This window comes from Colobus angolensis, unplaced genomic scaffold, assembly GCF_000951035.1.
Source record: "Colobus angolensis palliatus isolate OR3802 unplaced genomic scaffold, Cang.pa_1.0 Scaffold428, whole genome shotgun sequence".
Taxonomy (NCBI): Eukaryota; Metazoa; Chordata; class Mammalia; order Primates; family Cercopithecidae; genus Colobus; species Colobus angolensis.
This window is the reverse complement of record NW_012117688.1, coordinates 1,747,723-1,766,724: the sequence shown is the minus strand read 5'-3', so window position 1 is coordinate 1,766,724 and position 19,002 is coordinate 1,747,723. Positions and strand designations below refer to the sequence as shown.

Genomic DNA, 19,002 nt, shown 5'->3' with positions numbered 1-19,002 from the left:
TACCTAGTTCTAACTTTACAAATTATCAAATTATACAGAACAAACTGTATAATTAACAAAACTAAGTTTAAAAAAGTATTTTCACCCAAAAAAAGTATGCATACACAGGTGAAATGTAAAAGTTTTTTTAACATCCTTAATTTACTGCAGATAATACTTGGCCTAAAATTTAAAGTTAAATGACTTACTTTTTGGCATTGGCATATGCTGACAAGCTGAGATCAACATCTACAAGTAAGGGCTTATTTTTCTGAGGCTTCTGCAGCTGTTTATTCTTTTGTTTTTTCTTTTTTCCTTTTGGTGGTTCAGTTTCATTTTTTTCAACATTGACGTCACCATCAACATCATCATCTTCCTCCTCTGATAACAAGTATGGATTTCTATTAAAAATATTCAATAGTATTTCACTAACGTCAATGACATCACTTTTTTTATTTTCAATTTTCTTCTTTGATAAAATTATAAATGGTTTACAGTACTGAAAGTTTCATTATTTAATCTAAATTAGTTTTTTCCCTTTCTCTGAGAATTTCAAAATATGAAGACAAAATGTTTAATACAGTAAACAATTAAAATAACAAAATAAAGACAAGCATTAACTGCTTGACTAGGAGTCAAACTTACCTTAGCAGCATTGTAACATGATTTGTTTGTAGTTTTAATTCCTTGATTGCACTTGCAACAGGGTCTCCTTGAGCCTGGGCTTCTTTCACAATTAACCCAATTTCTGTCCAATCTATCTGGTTAGCTAAAGCACTTCGAACTACCTGAATGGCTCTGTCAACTATTTGTAGGTTCATTTCTATGAGCTCTCCTTTCAGTTTGTCTATTTCCTTAAGAAACAAACCACACACGTTTACTACATTGTCAGTTAAAGTTAACATTTTTGAAAAAGCACTGAGAAAGCCAAACATAATACCTGAGCCTGCTGAAGAGCTTCCAATCTGTTTTCGTGATCCTTTCGAACATTATCTAATTTCTTCAATGCTTGTTTTTCCTTTTATTGGCAAAACAGATTTTTTAAAAATTAGATTTCTCCTACCTCATGACACCCCTCTTTTACTTCCCAACACTCACTATCCTGACCCCATCTATGCTGTTATCTAGCTGGCTGAAATTCCCATAGTCTACCACCCTCGGCCTATCCCACTACAACGAGTTCCATGCCCCAAAATTACTTCTCCTGTCTCCCTAACTCCCATTCCCTATATAGAAAGGCATTTTGATTACAGGTTACTGTGTAAATAAGATATACCCTTAATACCCTTGGCATTATTCAAACAGGCAAAAATCAAGACATTTTTTCCTATGGCACAAAAGTAAAGTTTTGGAGAACAAATTCTTTATTTTTTTTTTAAATAACAGAGACAAGGTCCTGCTATGTTGCCCAGGCTGCTCTTGAATGTCTGAGCTCAATCCTCCCACCTCAGCCTTCCAGAGTGCTGGGATTACAGGCCTGAACCACTGCACCTGGCAGGGAATGAATTCTTAAAAAGCATAAACTACCAAATGACTTCTTATTTTTTGCTGCTTTTGATTTTCTCAGAACTATTTCCAGTATTTTACAGAAGCTTTTTCCCACAAATTAGTAAGACAAAGGCTCATGGTAGTTATTTGACCTTCTATATGGCATTTTATCATATATAATCTACATTTCAAGGTTATCAATTTGGGGGCAAAATTTCTAACACTAGTAATATCATCAATTAATGAGTATTTAAATGCTAGATGAAGTATTTAAATGCTAGATGAAATATTTTTTAAAATTTAGATAGTAAGAACGGTGACTATTAAGACACCCATAAAAATATGGGGTTCAGTTTACTAGCCAAAGTGCTGCCACCATGTGGTAATTACATGATGTATATAATTCATCTGACTGGCCTACCTGCTTTGAAATTGTGCTATCATTAACTAACTTTTTTTTTTTTTTTGAGATGGATTTTCGCTCTTGTTGTCCAGGCTGGAGTGCAATGGCGCGATCTCGGCTCACCGCAACCTCCGCCTCCCAGGTTCAAGCAATTCTCCTGCCTCAGTCTTCCGAGTAGCTGGGATTACAGGAATGCACCACCACACCTGGCTAATTTTTTTGTATTTTTAGCGGAGACAGGGTTTCTGCATGTTGGTCAGGTTGGTCTCTAACTCCTAACCTCAGGTGATCCACCCACCTCGGCCTCCCAAAGTGCTGGGATTACAAGCGTGAGCCACCGCGCCTGGCTTATGATCAACTAATTTTTTAAAACTGAAGAAGTGGTACAGGGATTCAAACAATTTGCTTTTTTACTTTTTCTTTAAGACAGAGTATCACTCTGTCGCCCAGGCTGGAGTGCAGTAGCACGGTCTCAGCTCATTGCAACCTCCGCCTCCCAGGGTCAAACAATTCTCGTGCCTCAGGCTCCTGAATAGCTGGACTACAGACACCCATACCACACCCTGCTAATTTTTGTATTTCCAGTAGAGATGGGGTTTCACCATGTTGGCCAGGCTGTTCTCGAACTCCTGACCTCAAGTGATCTGCCTGCCTCGGCCTGCCAAAGTGCTGGAATTTACAGGTGTGAGCCACCACGCCCAGCCTCAAATAATTTGAAATTTTTGCACACATATTTTAAGACTACTTTTGAAAAAATCAAATCCCCTTCAAATCAAGAGTGACTATTAACAATTTATGAAACTGTTCTGCAGCAAATGTTCTAAAAACATGGTTAAATATGCTGGGAAAATACTGTACGTCACTTCTTTTGGAGTCACGATACACAGAAAACATATTAAGACCTAGCTTTAAAGTCCATTTAAAAAAGAAACAGTTTAATGATAAACAATATCTCCTCCTCTGGCCTATTTAAAATCTCCCTAGAACAGTGTCTCCTTAACAGCAATGTTTTGAGAAGCTTTAGGTTGTTCTGAGCAAACCACATTAAAGTGTAAAGAACAGGCCTCACCTTCCCACTGTATTTTCCTTTTTTTACATAATATCTGAAATACTCATGAAACAAATGAGGACATACTTTTGAACAATAAAATCCCCCATGGACCTTCTTTATAAACCTCTATCACAAATAAAGAGGCAAGTCAGAGAGTTCCTGTACTACTTACACTCTTTCTGAAAGGCTACCCTTTCCTATATCATCTATCCATCAAACCACTAAAGATTACCTGGTTTAATATGTGTTTTTAATAATACATACCTGTTGTAAAGCTTTTAAGTCAATTTTCTGGCCTTCTATCTTGGAATAAAATTCATCCACGGCCTTATTAAAAAAACAGACAAACAACTAGTTGGAAAAAAAAAAGGACGGTCTCTACTTCAACTTGCATACACAGAATTTTATTTTACTTTTTTTTTGAGACAGAGTCTTGTTCTGTTGCCCAGCCTGGATTGCAGTGGCGCGATCTCAGCTCACTGCAACTTCCACCTTCCAGGTTCAAGTGATTCTCCTGCCTCAGCCTCGCAAATAGCTGGGACTACAGGCGCACCCCACCACACACCACTAAGTTTTGTAGTTTTTCGTTGAGACAGGGTTTCACTGTGTTGGCCAGTCTGGTCTTGAACTCCTGACCTCAAGTGATCTGCCTGCCTTGGCCTCCCAAAATGCTGAGATTATAGGCATGATCCAGCATGCCCACCTGCATACACAGAATTTTAGATTCCATTGCGTTTCATAACACCACTCAAAGAACTTGAACAGATTTCCAGTAAATGTATTATTTGGCTAAACAGTATCAAGAATCAAACGAAGTTCAAATCTCTGGTCCTTCATCCTAAAATAAAGTGGCAACAATTATTTCCAACAGCTGTATCTGTGACTACACTGATCTTTAATGCCCAGATTCATAGTGAATGTAAAGCAAGTATAGTTTCAATTTCTCAATAGAAGTTGATATTAACAGCTCATATCATGCTAACTAACTGGTAAAGGAACAGAATGGAAAACCCACCTTGTCAAATGATTCAAATTCTATATATGGACATTGTGAATGTTGAGAAAACAAGAAAGGATGAAATTCCTCGTACCTGTAAAACATATTTATTATATCACAGTCAAGAACATTAACAAATATACAAAGCAAATTGACCCATGCCTATATGCTTACGTGAGTATGTCTTCAACTGGTTTATCTGCTTCCAAGCTTGGTTTTATTTCTCTTTTCTGAATGATATATCCCTACAAAAATCCAGTATTAAAATCATTCCTATTCATAATTAACAAAGATTTACTTTCTTTCTTTCTTTCTTTCTTTCTTTTTTTTTTTAACACAGAGTCTCACTCGCTCTGTCACCCAGGCTCGAGTACAGTGGTGTATTCTCAGCTCACTGCTACCTCTGCCTCCTGGTTCAAGCGATTCTCATGCCTCAGCCTCCCAAGTAGCTAGGATTACAGGTGTGCACCACCATACCTGGCTAATTTTTGTATTTTTAGTAGAGACACAGGTTTTGCCATGATGGCCAGGGTGGTCTTGAACTCTTGGTCTCAAGTGATCTGCCCACCTTGGCCCCCAAAAGTGCTGGGATCACAGGTGTGAGCCACCGCACCTGGCCCAAAGATTTAGTTTCTGTGATTGATATTAATTTGCACCTAGCCCAAAGGTTTACTTTCTATGACTGGTATTAATTTTAATTTTCTATAAATAGAGTTATACTTTGAAAAGGGAAGAAAAACACTCATAAGCTCCAAGGTAATTCAAAAAATGCTTAATGGCTGGGAACTGTAAATCACAACATTTTTGAAAAGGGCTGACAAATGAAAATGTGCTTCTCTATCTAAAACAACTAAAGAAATAATTGTAAATTCCTCAACTTTTCTGAAGAGCCGATACTAACCTGTCATTGTACTTTCTATAAAGGGGAACAGAAAAAAAGTTACAAAACTTACAAAAACTTACAAAAATACACAAAAAAACCTACAAAAAAACTTACAAAAATGTTTAAAACACTATCCTGGGTCGGGTGCAGTGGCCCATGTCTATGATCCCAGCACTTTGGGAGGCTGAGGTGGGCGGATCACTTGAGGTCAGGAGTTCGAGACCAGCCTGGCCAACATGGTGAAATCCCATCTCTACTGAAAATACAAAACCTGACCAGGCATGGTGGCACGTGCCTATAGTCCCAGCTACTCGGGAGGCTGAGACAGGAGAATCACTTCAACCAGGGAGGTAGAGGTTGCAATGAGCCAAGATCACGTCACCGCACTCCAGCCTGGGTAACAGATCAAGACTGTCTCAAAAAACAAAACAAAACAAAACAAACACATCCTGGCCGGGCGCGGTGGCTCACGCCTGTAATCCTAGCACTTTGGGAGGCTGAGGCGGGTGGGTCACAAGGTCAGGAGATCGAGACCATCCTGGCTAACACGGTGAAACCCCGTCTCTACTAAAAATACAAAAAAAAATTTAGCCAGGCGTGGTGGTGGGTGCCTGTAGTCCCAGCTACTCGGGAGGCTGAGGCGGTAGAATGGCAGGAGGCGGAGCTTGCAGTGAGCCAAGATCGCACCACTGCACTCCAGCCTGGGCAACACAGCGAGACTCCATCTCAAAAAAAAAAAAAGAATCCTGGAATAAGTATATTACAGGTAACAATCTTCCAAATTAAAATAAAATTTATATATAATGATCCTTTAATGAACATTTAATTTCTGAACACCCAAATAAATCACAACAATATATAGTAAGTATACATGGTGCTACCTTCCCACTGAAGTTGGATGTTGTTTTCATATAGTCTTCTGCTTTCTGCAGAGAAACAAGTACTTTTTCAATATCTAATGGTGGGGGGAAAAAAGAAAAAAGGAGTGCCAATCAAGTGTCAATCAATCATAGCTAAACAACTATGCAGAAAAACAGGAAAGTGCTTATGAAATAATGTAGTGTTCAAGAAAATTAGAGATAGTGATTTCATGTTTGTAATCAGTAGATGCGGATATATGGTTACGTTTTGACCAGCCTATTGTCCAAGTAGCTTTTATTGAATCATCCACCCTTCCCTCCATGACCTGAAAGGAACTTTGTTCATAAACTAAATTCCCAAATTATTTCCAACTATTTTTGGATTCTTTATGCCATTCCTTCTTCAAAAACTTACAGTTTTAATTACTATAGCTTCATATTTTAATCTGTGAAGGGTTACACAGACAGTAATAATAGGAAATCATTACTAGTATTTTCCAGAGTTATCCTGAACATTTTCACATGCTTTTGCTCCACACAAACATCAGTCATTTTACAAAAACAAAACATCACCACCAGCACCTGTTGTCATTTTATGACTGCACTGATTTCGTATATTGCCAAAACTAAAACATTCACTAAAATCTCATTCTATTTTTTTTTTTTTGAGGGTGGTGATATTTGTTTTTGTGGGGTCTTTTTGAGATTGGGGTCTCACTCTGTTGCTCAGGCTGGAGTGCAGCGGTGCGGTGACCACCCACTGCAGCCTGAAACACCCAGGCTTAAGTGATCCTCCCATCTTAGCCTCCCAAAGTGCTGGGATTTCAGGCATGAGCCACTGTGCTTGGTCAAATGTTTTTCATTCTAGAACCACCTGCTCCCTTATTACTTTCCCACAAAAAATTTTTATAGTTAAAAAAAACCAAAATAAATGAAAATGTACCATGCAGACATACCTTTAGTTTCAAGTTTTTCATCCACTTTGACATTACCCGAGAATCCATTTTCTATAAGACAGTGTTCAATGAGAGCTGGTCCATAGGCTATAAATGCAGAGGATATTACTTTTAGTATTTTCCTATAAATTGTTTCTTTTTGTTTTTGTTTTTTGAGATGGAGTTTTACCCATCGCCCAGGCTGGAGTGCAATGGTACAATCTTGGCTCACTGCAACTTCTGCCTCCCACCTCCTGCCTCAGCCTCCCGAGTAGCTGGGATCACAGGCACCCACCACCATGCCCAGCTAATTTTTGTATTTTTAGTAGGGACGGGGTTTCACCATGTTGTCCAGGCTGGTCTTGAACTCCTAATCTCAGGTGATCCACCCAAGTGCTGACCTCCCAAAGTGCTAAGATTACAGGTGTGAGCCACCGTGACCCAGCCTAAAATTTAACATTCAAAATACAGCACAAATTTATATCCCAATATCAATGATCTACTCAATAATAGTGGCCGGCGAAAACAACAATAAGTTTATTTATTTTCAAGTGCTATTTAGAAATGATAATTCTAGTTCTCAGACTGGGTGTGGTGGCTCACGCCTATAAACCCAGCACTTTGGGAGGCTGAGGCAGGAGGATCACCTGAGGTCAGGAGCTGGACAGCAGCCTGACCAACATGGAGAAACCCCGTCTCTACTAAGAAAATAATAAATTAGCCAGGTGTGGTGGCACATGCCTATAATCCCAGCTACTCGGGAGGCTGAGGCAGGAGAATCGTTTGAACCTGGGAGGCGGAGGTTGTGGTGAGCCAAGATCATGCCATTGCACTGCAGCCTGGGCAACAAGAGTGAAACTCCATTCCCCACCCCTCCCGCCCCGCTCCATAAAAAGAAATGACAGTTCTAGTCCTTAAAGAAATTTGAGGCTACAATTAACTTACAAAAGTCAGTGCAAGTTATAGGAATTTAATGGGCTTCAACCACAATGAGGACTCCCCAAAAATTGGTTAATATCCCATACTAATAAATAAAGGAAAAAGGCCATATATCATTTCAGTAGATGCAGAAAAAGCATTTGACAAAATTCAACACTAATTCCTAATAAAAACTCTCAATAAACTAGGAATAGAGGGAGCATTCTCAACCTTATAAGGACACCCATGAAAAACCTATAGCTAACATGATAATTATTGGTGAAGGACTGAATATTATCCCCCTAAGATCAGGAACAAGGAAAGAATATTCAGTCTCACACTGCTATTCAACATTGTACTGGAGGCTATAGCTAGCACAATAAGGCAAACTAATTAATAGCATTCAGATTCTAAAGGAAGAAGTAAAGCATCCTTATTCACAGATGACATGATCCTGTATGTTAAAAAATCCTAAGGAACCCACAAAAAAAAAACCTACTAGAATGAATAAACAAGTTTATCAGGTTTGTAGGATACAAAAACCAATATATACAAATCAATAGTATTTCTATGCAAAAATGAAATTAAGAAAACAATTCCACTGACAATAGCATCAAAAAGAACAGAATGTTTAGGAATAAATCTAACTGAGAGAAATTAAAGATCTAAATACACAGTCAGACATTCTCTCTTCATAGAAGACTCAATGTAGTTAAAATGGCAATTCTCCCCAAACTGATCCACAGACTTAATGTAATCCTTACCAGGCCAGGTAGTGGTTCACAGCTGTAATCAAGACCAGCCTGGCCAAGAAGGTGAAACCCCATCTCTACTAAAAATACAAAACTTAGTGAGTGTGGTGGCGCACACTTGTAATCCCAGCTACGTGGGAGGGTGAAGCAAGACAACAGCTTGAACCCAGGAGGTGGAGGTTGCAGTGAGCTGAGATCATGCCACTGCACTCCAGCCTGGGCAACAGAATGAGATTGTCTCAAATAATAGTAATAATGTAATCCTTATCAAAATCCTACGAGGCTTTTTTCGTAGAAAGTAACAAGTCAACTCTAAATTTTATAAGGAAATGCAGGCTGGGCGCAGTTGCTCACGCCTGTAATCCCAGCACTTTGGGAGGGTGAGGCGGGCAGATTGCTTGAGTTCAGGAGTTCGAGACCAACCTGGACAACATGGCAAAACCCTGTCTCTACCAAAAAATAGAAAAATTAGCCAGGAGTGCATCCCTGTAATCCCATCTACTTGGGGTGCTGAGGCAGGAAGATGGCCTGAGCCTGGGAGGTTGAAGCTGCAGTGAGTGGTGTTTGTGGCACTGCACTTCAGCCTGGGCAACAGAGTGAGACCCTTGGGAAATGCAAAAGATCTTTTGAAATGTCAAATGCCAAAACTCCTTTGAAAAAAAAGTGAACAGTTAGAGGACATATAAGTTGAGTATCCCTTATGTGATATGTTGGGATAGAAGTGTTTCAGATTTCAGATTTTTTCACATTTTGGAATATCTGCATATACATAATGAGACATCTTGGGGATGCAACCCAAGTCTAAACATAAAGTTCATTTATGACTTTACACAATATAGCCTGGAGGTGATTTTATACAATATTTTAAATAATTCTGTATAGCTGTCACATAAGGTCAGTGTGGAATTCTCCACCTGTGGCATCATGTCTGTGCTCAAAAAGTTTCAGACTTCAGGCCAGGCACGGTGGCTCACGCCTGTAATCCCAGCACTTTGGGAGGCCAAGGCGGGTGGATCACGAGGTCAAGAGATTGAGACCATGCTGGCCAACATGGTGAAACCCCGTTTCTACTAAAAATACAAAAAAAATTAGTTGAGCGTAGTGGCACACGCCTGTAGTCCCAGCTATTCGGGAGGCTGAGGCAGGAGAATTGCTTGAACCCGGGAGGCAGAGGTTGCAGTGAGCCAAGATTGCACCATTGCACTCCAGCCTGGTGAGAGAGAGAGACTTTGTCTCAAAAAATAATAATAATTTTAGGCTTAAGATTTTCACATTAGGAATGTTCAACCTGTAATATCTGATTTCAAACATTATCGAAATTTGCCAGGGGAAGGCCAAGTGTGGGGGCTCACACCTATAATCCCAGCAATTGGGTGGCCGAGGTGGGTGGACTGCTTGAGCTCAGGAGTTTGAGACCAGCCTAGGCAACATAATGAGACCCTCTCTCTAAAACAAAAAATATTAAATTAAAAAAGAAATCTGCATTTGCCAGGGAGACACTGGCTTAAATGAAACATACAAATTTTATACACGCTATACTAACAGTTGGAAAGTTCTAAAGATAATTTTGAATGCATTCCAATTTCATAAGAGAGGAAGAGTAACTCTCTAGGGCTCAGTAATCAATGGTACCTCCCTCTCTCTCTGTCTTCTCTAGATTCCTTAATATAGGGCTAAGTGATGATCTTCTTAAGTATAAAAGTGTATTGGGATCAAAAATGCTTATTGGGATCAAAAGGACCTGTCAGATGCTGGGATGCCCTGAGGCCCACCAATTTAAAAAAAAAAAAACAAACTAAGCTAAGTGGTTATTAAATCAAAGACTCACAATGAAAAAATCTGATTTCTTAGAATACTACCATTAGCACTGAAGTACCAGATAACACAATCTGTGTTGCTTTTAAATAAAATCTAATAGATAAAGCTCAGACTTCATGTGGTTTAACTTCTCTTTGACAATAAACTCCTACTTACTCCAGGATCACTTTAAGCTTGTTGTTCAAATTTTCTAATAAAAGCATAAAAGATTTCAATACATTCCTGAAAACCACACTATCTTGCAAACAGTTCACTGCTATTCACAGGAATACTCACGAAGCAATGGGTTAAGCACTCTCTTCAGTAGTTCACCCTTAGGTGCGCTGGCTACTATTTCAGTCAACCTGTGAAACAAAATTGACATGTCTCTTATTATCATATATTAAATAACCCTTACAGCAATCTTCATATTCACACTACTTTCATCAGTTCACCTGATCTTCACAATAATCTGAAATGTAACAGAAATTTGTTCTTCTGTTGTGAGAAAATGGATCATAAAAGTAATTTATCCAAGATTACCAGGTTCTTGAACAGCAGTTTTCTAAGAGAAGCCAGGATTTTTTTGACCAAGACATAGTGTTCATCAGCAATGTGCCCACATATAAACATGTAAATGACATAAAACTGACATTTTTCTTTTTTTTTTTTTTTTGAGCCGGAGTCTCGCTCTGCCACCCAGGCTGGAGTGCAGTGGCCAGATCTCAGCTCACTGCAAGCTCCGCCTCCCAGGTATACGCCATTCTCCTGCCTCAGCCTCCCGAGTAGCTGGGACTACAGGCGCCCGCTACCTCACCCGGCTAGTTTTTTGTATTCTTTTAGTAGAGACGAGGTTTCACAGTGTTAGCCAGGATGGCTTCGATCTCCTGACCTTGTGATCCGCCCGTCTCGGCCTCCCAAAGTGCTGGGATTACAGGCCTGAGCCACCGCACCCGGCTGACATTTTTCTATAAAGGTTAAAAGTTTGTAAATTTTCATGCCATATCTTAATATCCAAAATGGCTTTACCTAATTAAGCATCTAATAACCTTTTTTGTTTGTTTCTGTTTTTGTTTTTGAGACGGTGTCTCCCTCTGTCGCCCAGGCTGGAGTGCAGTGGCGCGATCTGGGCTCACTGCAAGCTCCACCTCCCAGGTTCATGCCATTCTCCTGCATCGGCCTCCTGAGTAGCTAGGACTACAGGCGCCTGCCACTACGCCCAGCTAATTTTTTGTATTTTTAGTAGACACGGGGTTTCATCGTGTTAGCCAGGATGGTCTCGATCTCCTGACCTCGTGATCCGCCCACGTCGGCCTCCCAAAGTGCTGGGATTACAGGCGTGAGCCACCGCGCCTGACCAACTTTATTTATTTAATGTAGGCTAGTTAAGTGAAGCAACGGGAGTGAAGAAGGAACAAAGAAATTATGTATGTTAAACTTTAGGAACGACTGCTGTAGAATATGAGTCAGCAGGGCCTTCCAGCTAGCAGGAATACAGCTGAAATACAAAATAAGTGATGAATACAGCTACAATCATCACTTTACCTCACCTTACTTCCCTTTTTCTTATGCAAACCAGAATTTCTCTCCCTTTGTCCTCTGCACATCCATCTGTCTTCTCACAGAGTAGCTAATAAGTCTCCCCAATTTACCAAGAAATCATAACCATCTGAAGTAACCCAAAACTTAGCTAAAAAACACATTGGGCTTGCTTCAGCAGCACATATACTAAAATTAGAACGATACAGAGATTAGCACGACCCTTGCACAAGGATGACAGGAAATTTAAGTGTTCTATATTTTTTAATTTAAAATTTAAAATTTAAAAAAATTAAAATGAAAAAGAAGGACATTGGCTGGGCCCGATCGCTCATGCCTGCAACTCCAGCACTTTAGAAGGCTGAAGTGGAAGGACTGCTAAAGCCACGAGTTCGAGATCAGCCTGGGCAACAAAGCAAGACCCCATCTCTACAAAAAAATTTTAAAATTAGTCAGGCATTGTGGTATGCTCCTGTAGTCCCACCCACTTGGGAGGCTGAGGCAGGAGGACTGCTTGAGCCCAGGAGTTCAAGACTGCAGTGAGCTATGATCACACCAACTGCACTGTAGCCTCAGGGAAGGGGGAGTGAGACACCACCTCTAAAAAAACTAAAGACAACTGAGCGCGGTGGCTCATGCCTATAATCCCAGCACTTTGGGAGGCCGAGGCAGGCAGATTGCCTGAGGTCAGGAGATCAAGCCCAGCCTGGCTAACATGGTGAAACCCCATCTCTACTAAAAATACAAAAATTAATTGCACATGGTGGCGCGTACCTGTAGTCCCAGCTACTTGGGAGGCTGAGGCAGCAGAATCACTTGAACCTGGGATGCAGAGGTTGCAGTGAGCTGAGATCATGCCACTGCACTCCAGCCTGAGCAACAAGCAAGACTCCGTCTCAAAAAAAAAAACAACACCTAAAGACATACATTTGCCTCTCCCAAATAAGGCTTAATTGCTTACATGCATATTTACGTAGTTCAAATAGTCTAAATTGAGTTACATTATCTAAGTAAAACAAAATATTTTATTTCATGTTCTGACATATGACCCATTTTACCTTTTTTTTAAGAGACAGGGTCTCATTATGTTGCCCAGCACATTTTAATACAATATGAAAAGGGTTTAAAAACAAAACACTTTACCTTTCCAAAGTAAGCAAAGGTTCAGCAGCTCTAGCATGATCAAGTGGATAGCGTTCACGAACAGCAAATTTAACATCATCTGCCTCATCAGTTCGAAACCTTAGAATATTTAAAATTACGTACTCATAATCTGTAAGAACAATGTTCCCCTGCAATAGAATAAAATATAATTTAGTGCTCTTTCAAATCATTTTTGAGGCCGGGCACAGTGGCTCACACCTGTAACCCCAGCACTGTGGAAGGCCGAGGCGGGCAGATCACTTGAGGTCAGGACTTTGAGACCAGCCTGGCCAACATGGTGAAATTCCATCTCTACTAAAAATACAAAAGTTAGCTGGGTGTGGTGGCAGGTGCCTGTAATCCCAGCTACTTGGGAGGCTGAGGCAGGAGAATCACTTGAACCCGGGAGATGGAGGTTGTAGTGAGCCGAGATCGCACCATTGCATTCCAGCTCGGGCAACAAGAGCAAACTCCGTCTCAAAAAAAAAAGGAAATAACAAAACAAACAAAACAGAAAAAAACAAATCAAATCATTTTTGAAACTACTTAAAAATTGAGAAAGAAGCCAGGCATGGTGGCTCACACCTATAACCCAGCACTTTGGGAGGCTGAGGCGGGAGGATCACCTGAGGTTGGGAGTTCGAAACCAGCTTGACCAACATGGAGAAACCCTGTCTCTACTGAAAATACAAAATTAGCCGGGTGTGGTGGCACATGACTGTAATCCCAGCTACTTGGGAGGCTGAGGCAGGAGAATCACTTAAACCTGGAGGCGGGGATTGCAGTGAGCTGAGATTCTGCCATTGCACTCCAGCCTGGGAAACAAGAGCGAAACTTTGTCTTAAAAAAAAAAATTTGAGAAAGAAAATGTGGTCAATTTCAGAAGCCAGCCAGGCAAGGAACATATTATGCTTTCACCTGCAATTTGTCTTTTAATAGTAATAGTTATGTGGTAAGAGCAATACAGTTAGTTAGACCCTTTGCCCACATATTTCCACATTTGGTAATGTAGCCCAATGAAGTAACTCCAACACTCCAGTAAAACCAAAGGCAATATGCTTAAGGATGTTCTCTGAAATTTATTTACAACAGTTTAAAAAAAAAAAAACCCAAACAGCCTAGATGTAAAAATTAGGGAAATTTAACTATCATAGATCAACACAACAGTAAAAAGAGGTTACCCAATGGAAACTATGTTAAAAAAAAAAAAGGAAAATATAAATAATGTTAGGTAAAACATAGCAAGACACACAAAAAAGTTGTATCCTAGAAAACGGAAGGCATATGTAGGTTAAAATGAAATTACTTCTTAAAAATTTAGAATTAAAGACTTTTTAAAATTTAATATTGCTAGATAACCTTTTCAATAAAAAAGAAGGGGGAACATAATGAAAATAAAGCTAATGAAAGAACACCACCTTCCAAATTTATTACAGACAGTGAAGATAAGAGTTACTCTACAGGTGTAATTAAAATACAAAGAAGCATCCATGAAAATAGTCAAAAATGCCTTACAACTGCTTACAACATAGTCATAGAATATGGTGGGAGTAATACCAAACTCATCTGAAATGACAGGTTGCAACATAAGTGGCTTCAGTAAATGTAGCCACCATTTACCTTGATTAGAGAGACAGATAACCAGAAATTACTAAGTGTTGAAAAAATAGTACCAGGCCAGGTGCAGTGGCTCACGCCTGTAATCCCAGCACTTTGGGAGGCCAAGGTGGGCAGATTACCTGAGGTCAGGAGTTCAAGACCAGCCTGGCCAACATGGTGAAACCATCTTATTAAGACTAGCTGGGCGTGGTGGCAGGCGCCTGTAATCCCAGCTCCTCGGGAGGCTGAGGCAGGAGAATCACTTGAACCCAGGAGGCGGAGGTTGCAGTGAGCCGAGATCGCACCACTGCATTCCAGCCTGGCGACAGAGCGAGACTTATTCTCAAAAAAAGTTAAAAAAAAAAAAAGAAAAGAAGAGTAAAAACTCAGAGTAGAAAAGGACATTTACAACACAAATAATCAGCAAAGGGCTCATAATCAGATTAAAGAGCTCTAAGAGATCATATCAAAGGTTGCTAAGGATGTGGAGCTAAGGGAATTCTCAACATCAATGAATCTCACAGACATTATATATTGAATAAAAGAGCCAGGTGCAGTGGCTCACCCCCATAATCCCAACACTTTAGGAGGTTGAGGTGAGAAGATCGCTTGAGCCAGGGGTCCAAGATCAGCCTGGGCAACAAAGTGAGAGTTCGTCTCTACAAAAAATCAAAAAATTGGCCAGGCATGGTGGTGCACATCTGTGGTACCAGCTACATGGAAGGCTGAGGCAAGAGGGTCACTTGAGCCCAGGAGGCCGAGTTTGCAGTAAGCCCTGATCATGTCACTGCATTCCGGCCTGGCCAACAGAGCAAGACTCTGTCTCAAAAAAATAAAAAATAAAAAATATTGCATAAAAGAAGGTAGACCCAAAAATGAACAGTACAGTCATGCATTGCTTAACAATGGGGATACATTCCGAGAAATGCATTTAGGCAACTTCCATGTTGTGTGAACATAACAGAATATACTTACACAAACCTAGACGGTATAGCCTACTACATCCACCAAGGATATAATATAACCTATTGCTCCTAGGCTAGGAATCTGTATAGCATGTTACTGAATACTGTAGTCAACTGTAACACAATGGCAAATATTTGTGTATCTAAGCATATCTAAAAAAGTACAGTAAAAATATGGTATTACAACAGCAGTTCCAGGCCAGGCGCAGCGGCTCACGCCTGTGATCCCAGCACTCTGGGAGGCCGAGGCGAGCAGATCACCTGAGGTCAGGAGTTTGAGAACAGTCTGGCCAACATGGTGAAACCCCATCTCTACTAAAAATACAAAAATTAGCTGGGCATGGTAGTACATGCCAGTAATCCCAGCTACTCGGGAGACAGAAACACAAGAATTGCTTGAACCCAGGAGGCGGAGGTTGCAGTGAGCTGAGGTCACGCCCTTGCTCTGCAGCCTGGGCCACAGAGTGAGACTCCGGTTCAAAAAAAAAAAAAAAACCGAAACAAACAAACAAAAAAACCAGCAGTCTCCAACCTTTGGCACCTGGGACCAGTTTCACAGAAGACGATTTTTCCATGGATGGAGGGTGCAGGGGTATGGTTTCCGGATGAATTCGTTTCACCTCAGATCATCAGGAATCAGATTCTCACAAGAAGCACGCAACCGAGATTCCTTGCATGCACAGTTCACAATAGGGTTCACACTCCTATAAGAATCTAATGCCACCATTGATCTGACAGGAGGCAGAGCTCAGGCGAGTAATGCTCACTTGCCTACTGCTCACCTCCTGCCATGTGGCCCGGTTCCACGGCCCAGTTCCACAGACCGTTTCCAGTCTGCGGCACAGGGGTTGAAGACCCCTGGTATAAAAGATTAAAAATGGAACACCTGTATAGGGCACTTACCATGAATGCAGCTTGCAGGACTGAAAACTGCTCTGGGTGAGTGATGGTGAGTGAATATGAAGGCCTGGGACATTACTGTATACTACTGTAGACTTGATAAATACTGCACACTTGGGCTACACTAAATTTGCTTTTTTAAAATTTTTTAATTTTTTAAAAAATTATGCTTACTTCAGACCTGATTAAATTTATGTATTTATTTCTATATATAAACTGTTTTTGTTTTTTGAGACTGAATCTCACTCTGTCACCTGGGTTGGAGTGCAAAGGCATGATCTCGGCTTACTGCAACCACCGCCTCCCAGGTTCAAGTGATTCTCCTGCCTCAGCCTCCTGAGTAGCTGGGACTACAGGCACGCACCATCACACTAGGCTAATTTTTGTATTTTTAGTAGAGATGGGGTTTTGCCACGTTGGGCAGGCTAGGCTCGAACTCCTGACCTCAGGTGATCCACTCGCCTCGGCCTCCCAAAGTGCTGGGATTACAGGTGTGAGTCACTGCACCCAGCCCAGATTTAGTTAGTTAGTTAATTTATTTATGAGAAGAAGTCTTGCTCTGTAGCCCAGGCTGGAGCACAGTGGTGCAATCTTAGCTCACTGGAACCTCCGCCTCCCAGGTTCAAGCGATTCTCCTGCCTCAGCCTCCCAAGTAGCTGGGATTATTGGCGCCCGCCACCACGCCCGGCTAATTTTTGTATTTTTCAGTAGAGACAGGGTTTGCCATGTTGGCCAGGCTGGTCTTGAACTCCTGACCTCCGGTGATCCTCCCTCCTCGGCCTCCCAAAATGCTAGGATTATAGGTGTGAGCCACTGCAACCAGCCTGAGCCACTGTGCTCAGCCAAATTTATTTTTAATATGTTTTTCTTTCTTCAATAATAAATTAAGCTTAGCTTACTGGAACTTTTTTACTTTATAAACTTTAAACTTTTTAACTTTTTGACTCTTGTAGTAACACTTAGCTTAAAACACATATTGTACAGCTGTACAATATTTTCTTTCTTTATATCTTTATTCTATAAGCTTTTTTCCATTCAAATTTTGTTTTGTTTTTACTTTTAATATTTTTGTTAAAAACTAACACACAAACACACACACCAGCCTAGGCCTACACAGGGTCAGGATCAAGATGTCACTAAGCAGTAAGAGTTTATTAGATTCATTAGCATCTTACGGGACCAATGTTTACACGCAGTCTGTTGTTGACTAAAATATCATTATACATACAGCGCATCAGTGCATGACTGTATTTGACTATTTTCTGGTTGCATGGTATTAGTCCTGAAATGTCAAGTACCAAATAATTTACTTCTCAGATCTTCATCTCCTACATTCACAAGGTTATTTCTAAATGGCTGAAGTCTGCCTAACCTCAGACCTATAGATAAAATGAAGGTTATTACCGGAAAATTTTATTTTATTTGTGTGGCACCCATTTCCTAGGGTAGTAATAGCCTTTGACACAGAAAAAAATGTTCCCCACTCATGTTATATAGCACTATTACAAAATGATTAATAATGAATTTTCCTTCACCAAATCCCACAAATTTAACTTACCCTATCATAGAGCTCAATGATTAAATGATAAGCAGCTTCATCACTTCCAAACTGAAAATCTACAATTCTATCCACACCAAGCTGTTTTGCACTGACTAATCTCCGACTCTTCAAATGTTTTCGGCACTAGCAAGAGAAAGAAAAAGGCATTCATTTAGTAAAAGTGAATTCCTAACCATTTGGTATTGGTTTATAAATAAGCTTCTTTTCATTACCATCAGGAATATTTAAAACACTGTAAATAATAGTATAGTCATAAAGTAAAAGAAACAAAAGAGGGAAAACATTATAAACACTGCTAACTCCAAAACAATGTTTTATTTGCATTTCTTTAAGACAGGGTCTTGCTCTGTCACCCAAACTGGAACCCAGTGGTGTGATCATGGCTCACTGCAGCCTTGACTTCCCTGGCTCAGGTGATCCTCCTGCATCGGCCTCCTAAGGATTGGGACCACAGGCACATGCCACTATTCCCAGCTAATTTTTTCATTATTTGTAGAGACAGGGTCTCACTATGTTGCCCAGGCTAATCTCAAACTCCTGGGCACAAGCAATCCTCCTGCCTCGGCCTCTCAAAGTGCTGGGATTACAAGGGTAAGCCACTGAGCTAGTTCTTTATTTTCAATTTTTAAGTAGAGAATGACGGGCCTATAGCAAAATTTGTTTTGTTGCTTTATACCACTGCTAAATCCCTTGTTGTTGTCCTAATGACCTCACTCAAAGCCACAACCTTTATTTATTTATTTTATTTTATTCTGAGACAGTGTCTCACTCTGTCACCCAGGCTGGAATGCAGTGGCAACAGTCTCGGCTCACTGCAACCTCCGCCTCCCAAGTTCAAGCAATTCTCCTGCCTCAGCCTCCCGAGTAGCTGAAATGACATGTGTGTGCCACCACGCCTGGCTAATTTTTATATTTTCAGTAGATACAGGGTTTCACCATGTTGCTCAGGCTGGTCTCCAACTTCTGACCTTGTGATCTGCCCACCTTAGCCTCCTAAAGTGCTGGGATTACAGGCGTGAGCCACCGCGCCCACCAACCTTTATTTATGTATTTTTATTTATTCATTTATTTTTGGAGACAGAGTCTCACTTTGTCACCCAGGCTGGAGTACAGTGGCACAATCTCGGCTCACTGCAACTTCTGCCTCCCGGGTTCAAGCAATCCTCCTGCCTCAGCCTCCTGAGTAGTTGGGACTACAGGCACCCACCACCATGCCCGGCTAATTTTCTGTA

The 19,002-nt window shown here is 40.7% G+C and overlaps 1 protein-coding gene across 2 annotated transcripts in view; it reads right to left on the bottom strand.

The window, feature by feature from the left end:
* Window positions 1–19,002, bottom strand: part of NEMF (nuclear export mediator factor) — a 70,201-nt gene that overhangs the window by 44,717 nt on the left and 6,482 nt on the right. For both annotated transcript variants that reach the window (XM_011956914.1, XM_011956915.1), the window contains exons 4-14: window positions 17,768–17,893; window positions 12,746–12,894; window positions 10,361–10,428; window positions 6,618–6,704; window positions 5,683–5,756; window positions 4,093–4,163; window positions 3,937–4,012; window positions 3,186–3,248; window positions 920–997; window positions 625–833; window positions 189–380 (exon numbers count right to left, since the gene is read on the bottom strand). In XM_011956914.1, coding sequence (XP_011812304.1) covers window positions 189–380; window positions 625–833; window positions 920–997; window positions 3,186–3,248; window positions 3,937–4,012; window positions 4,093–4,163; window positions 5,683–5,756; window positions 6,618–6,704; window positions 10,361–10,428; window positions 12,746–12,894; window positions 17,768–17,893 — 1,193 coding nt within the window. The remainder of the gene's footprint in view (window positions 1–188; window positions 381–624; window positions 834–919; window positions 998–3,185; window positions 3,249–3,936; window positions 4,013–4,092; window positions 4,164–5,682; window positions 5,757–6,617; window positions 6,705–10,360; window positions 10,429–12,745; window positions 12,895–17,767; window positions 17,894–19,002) is intronic.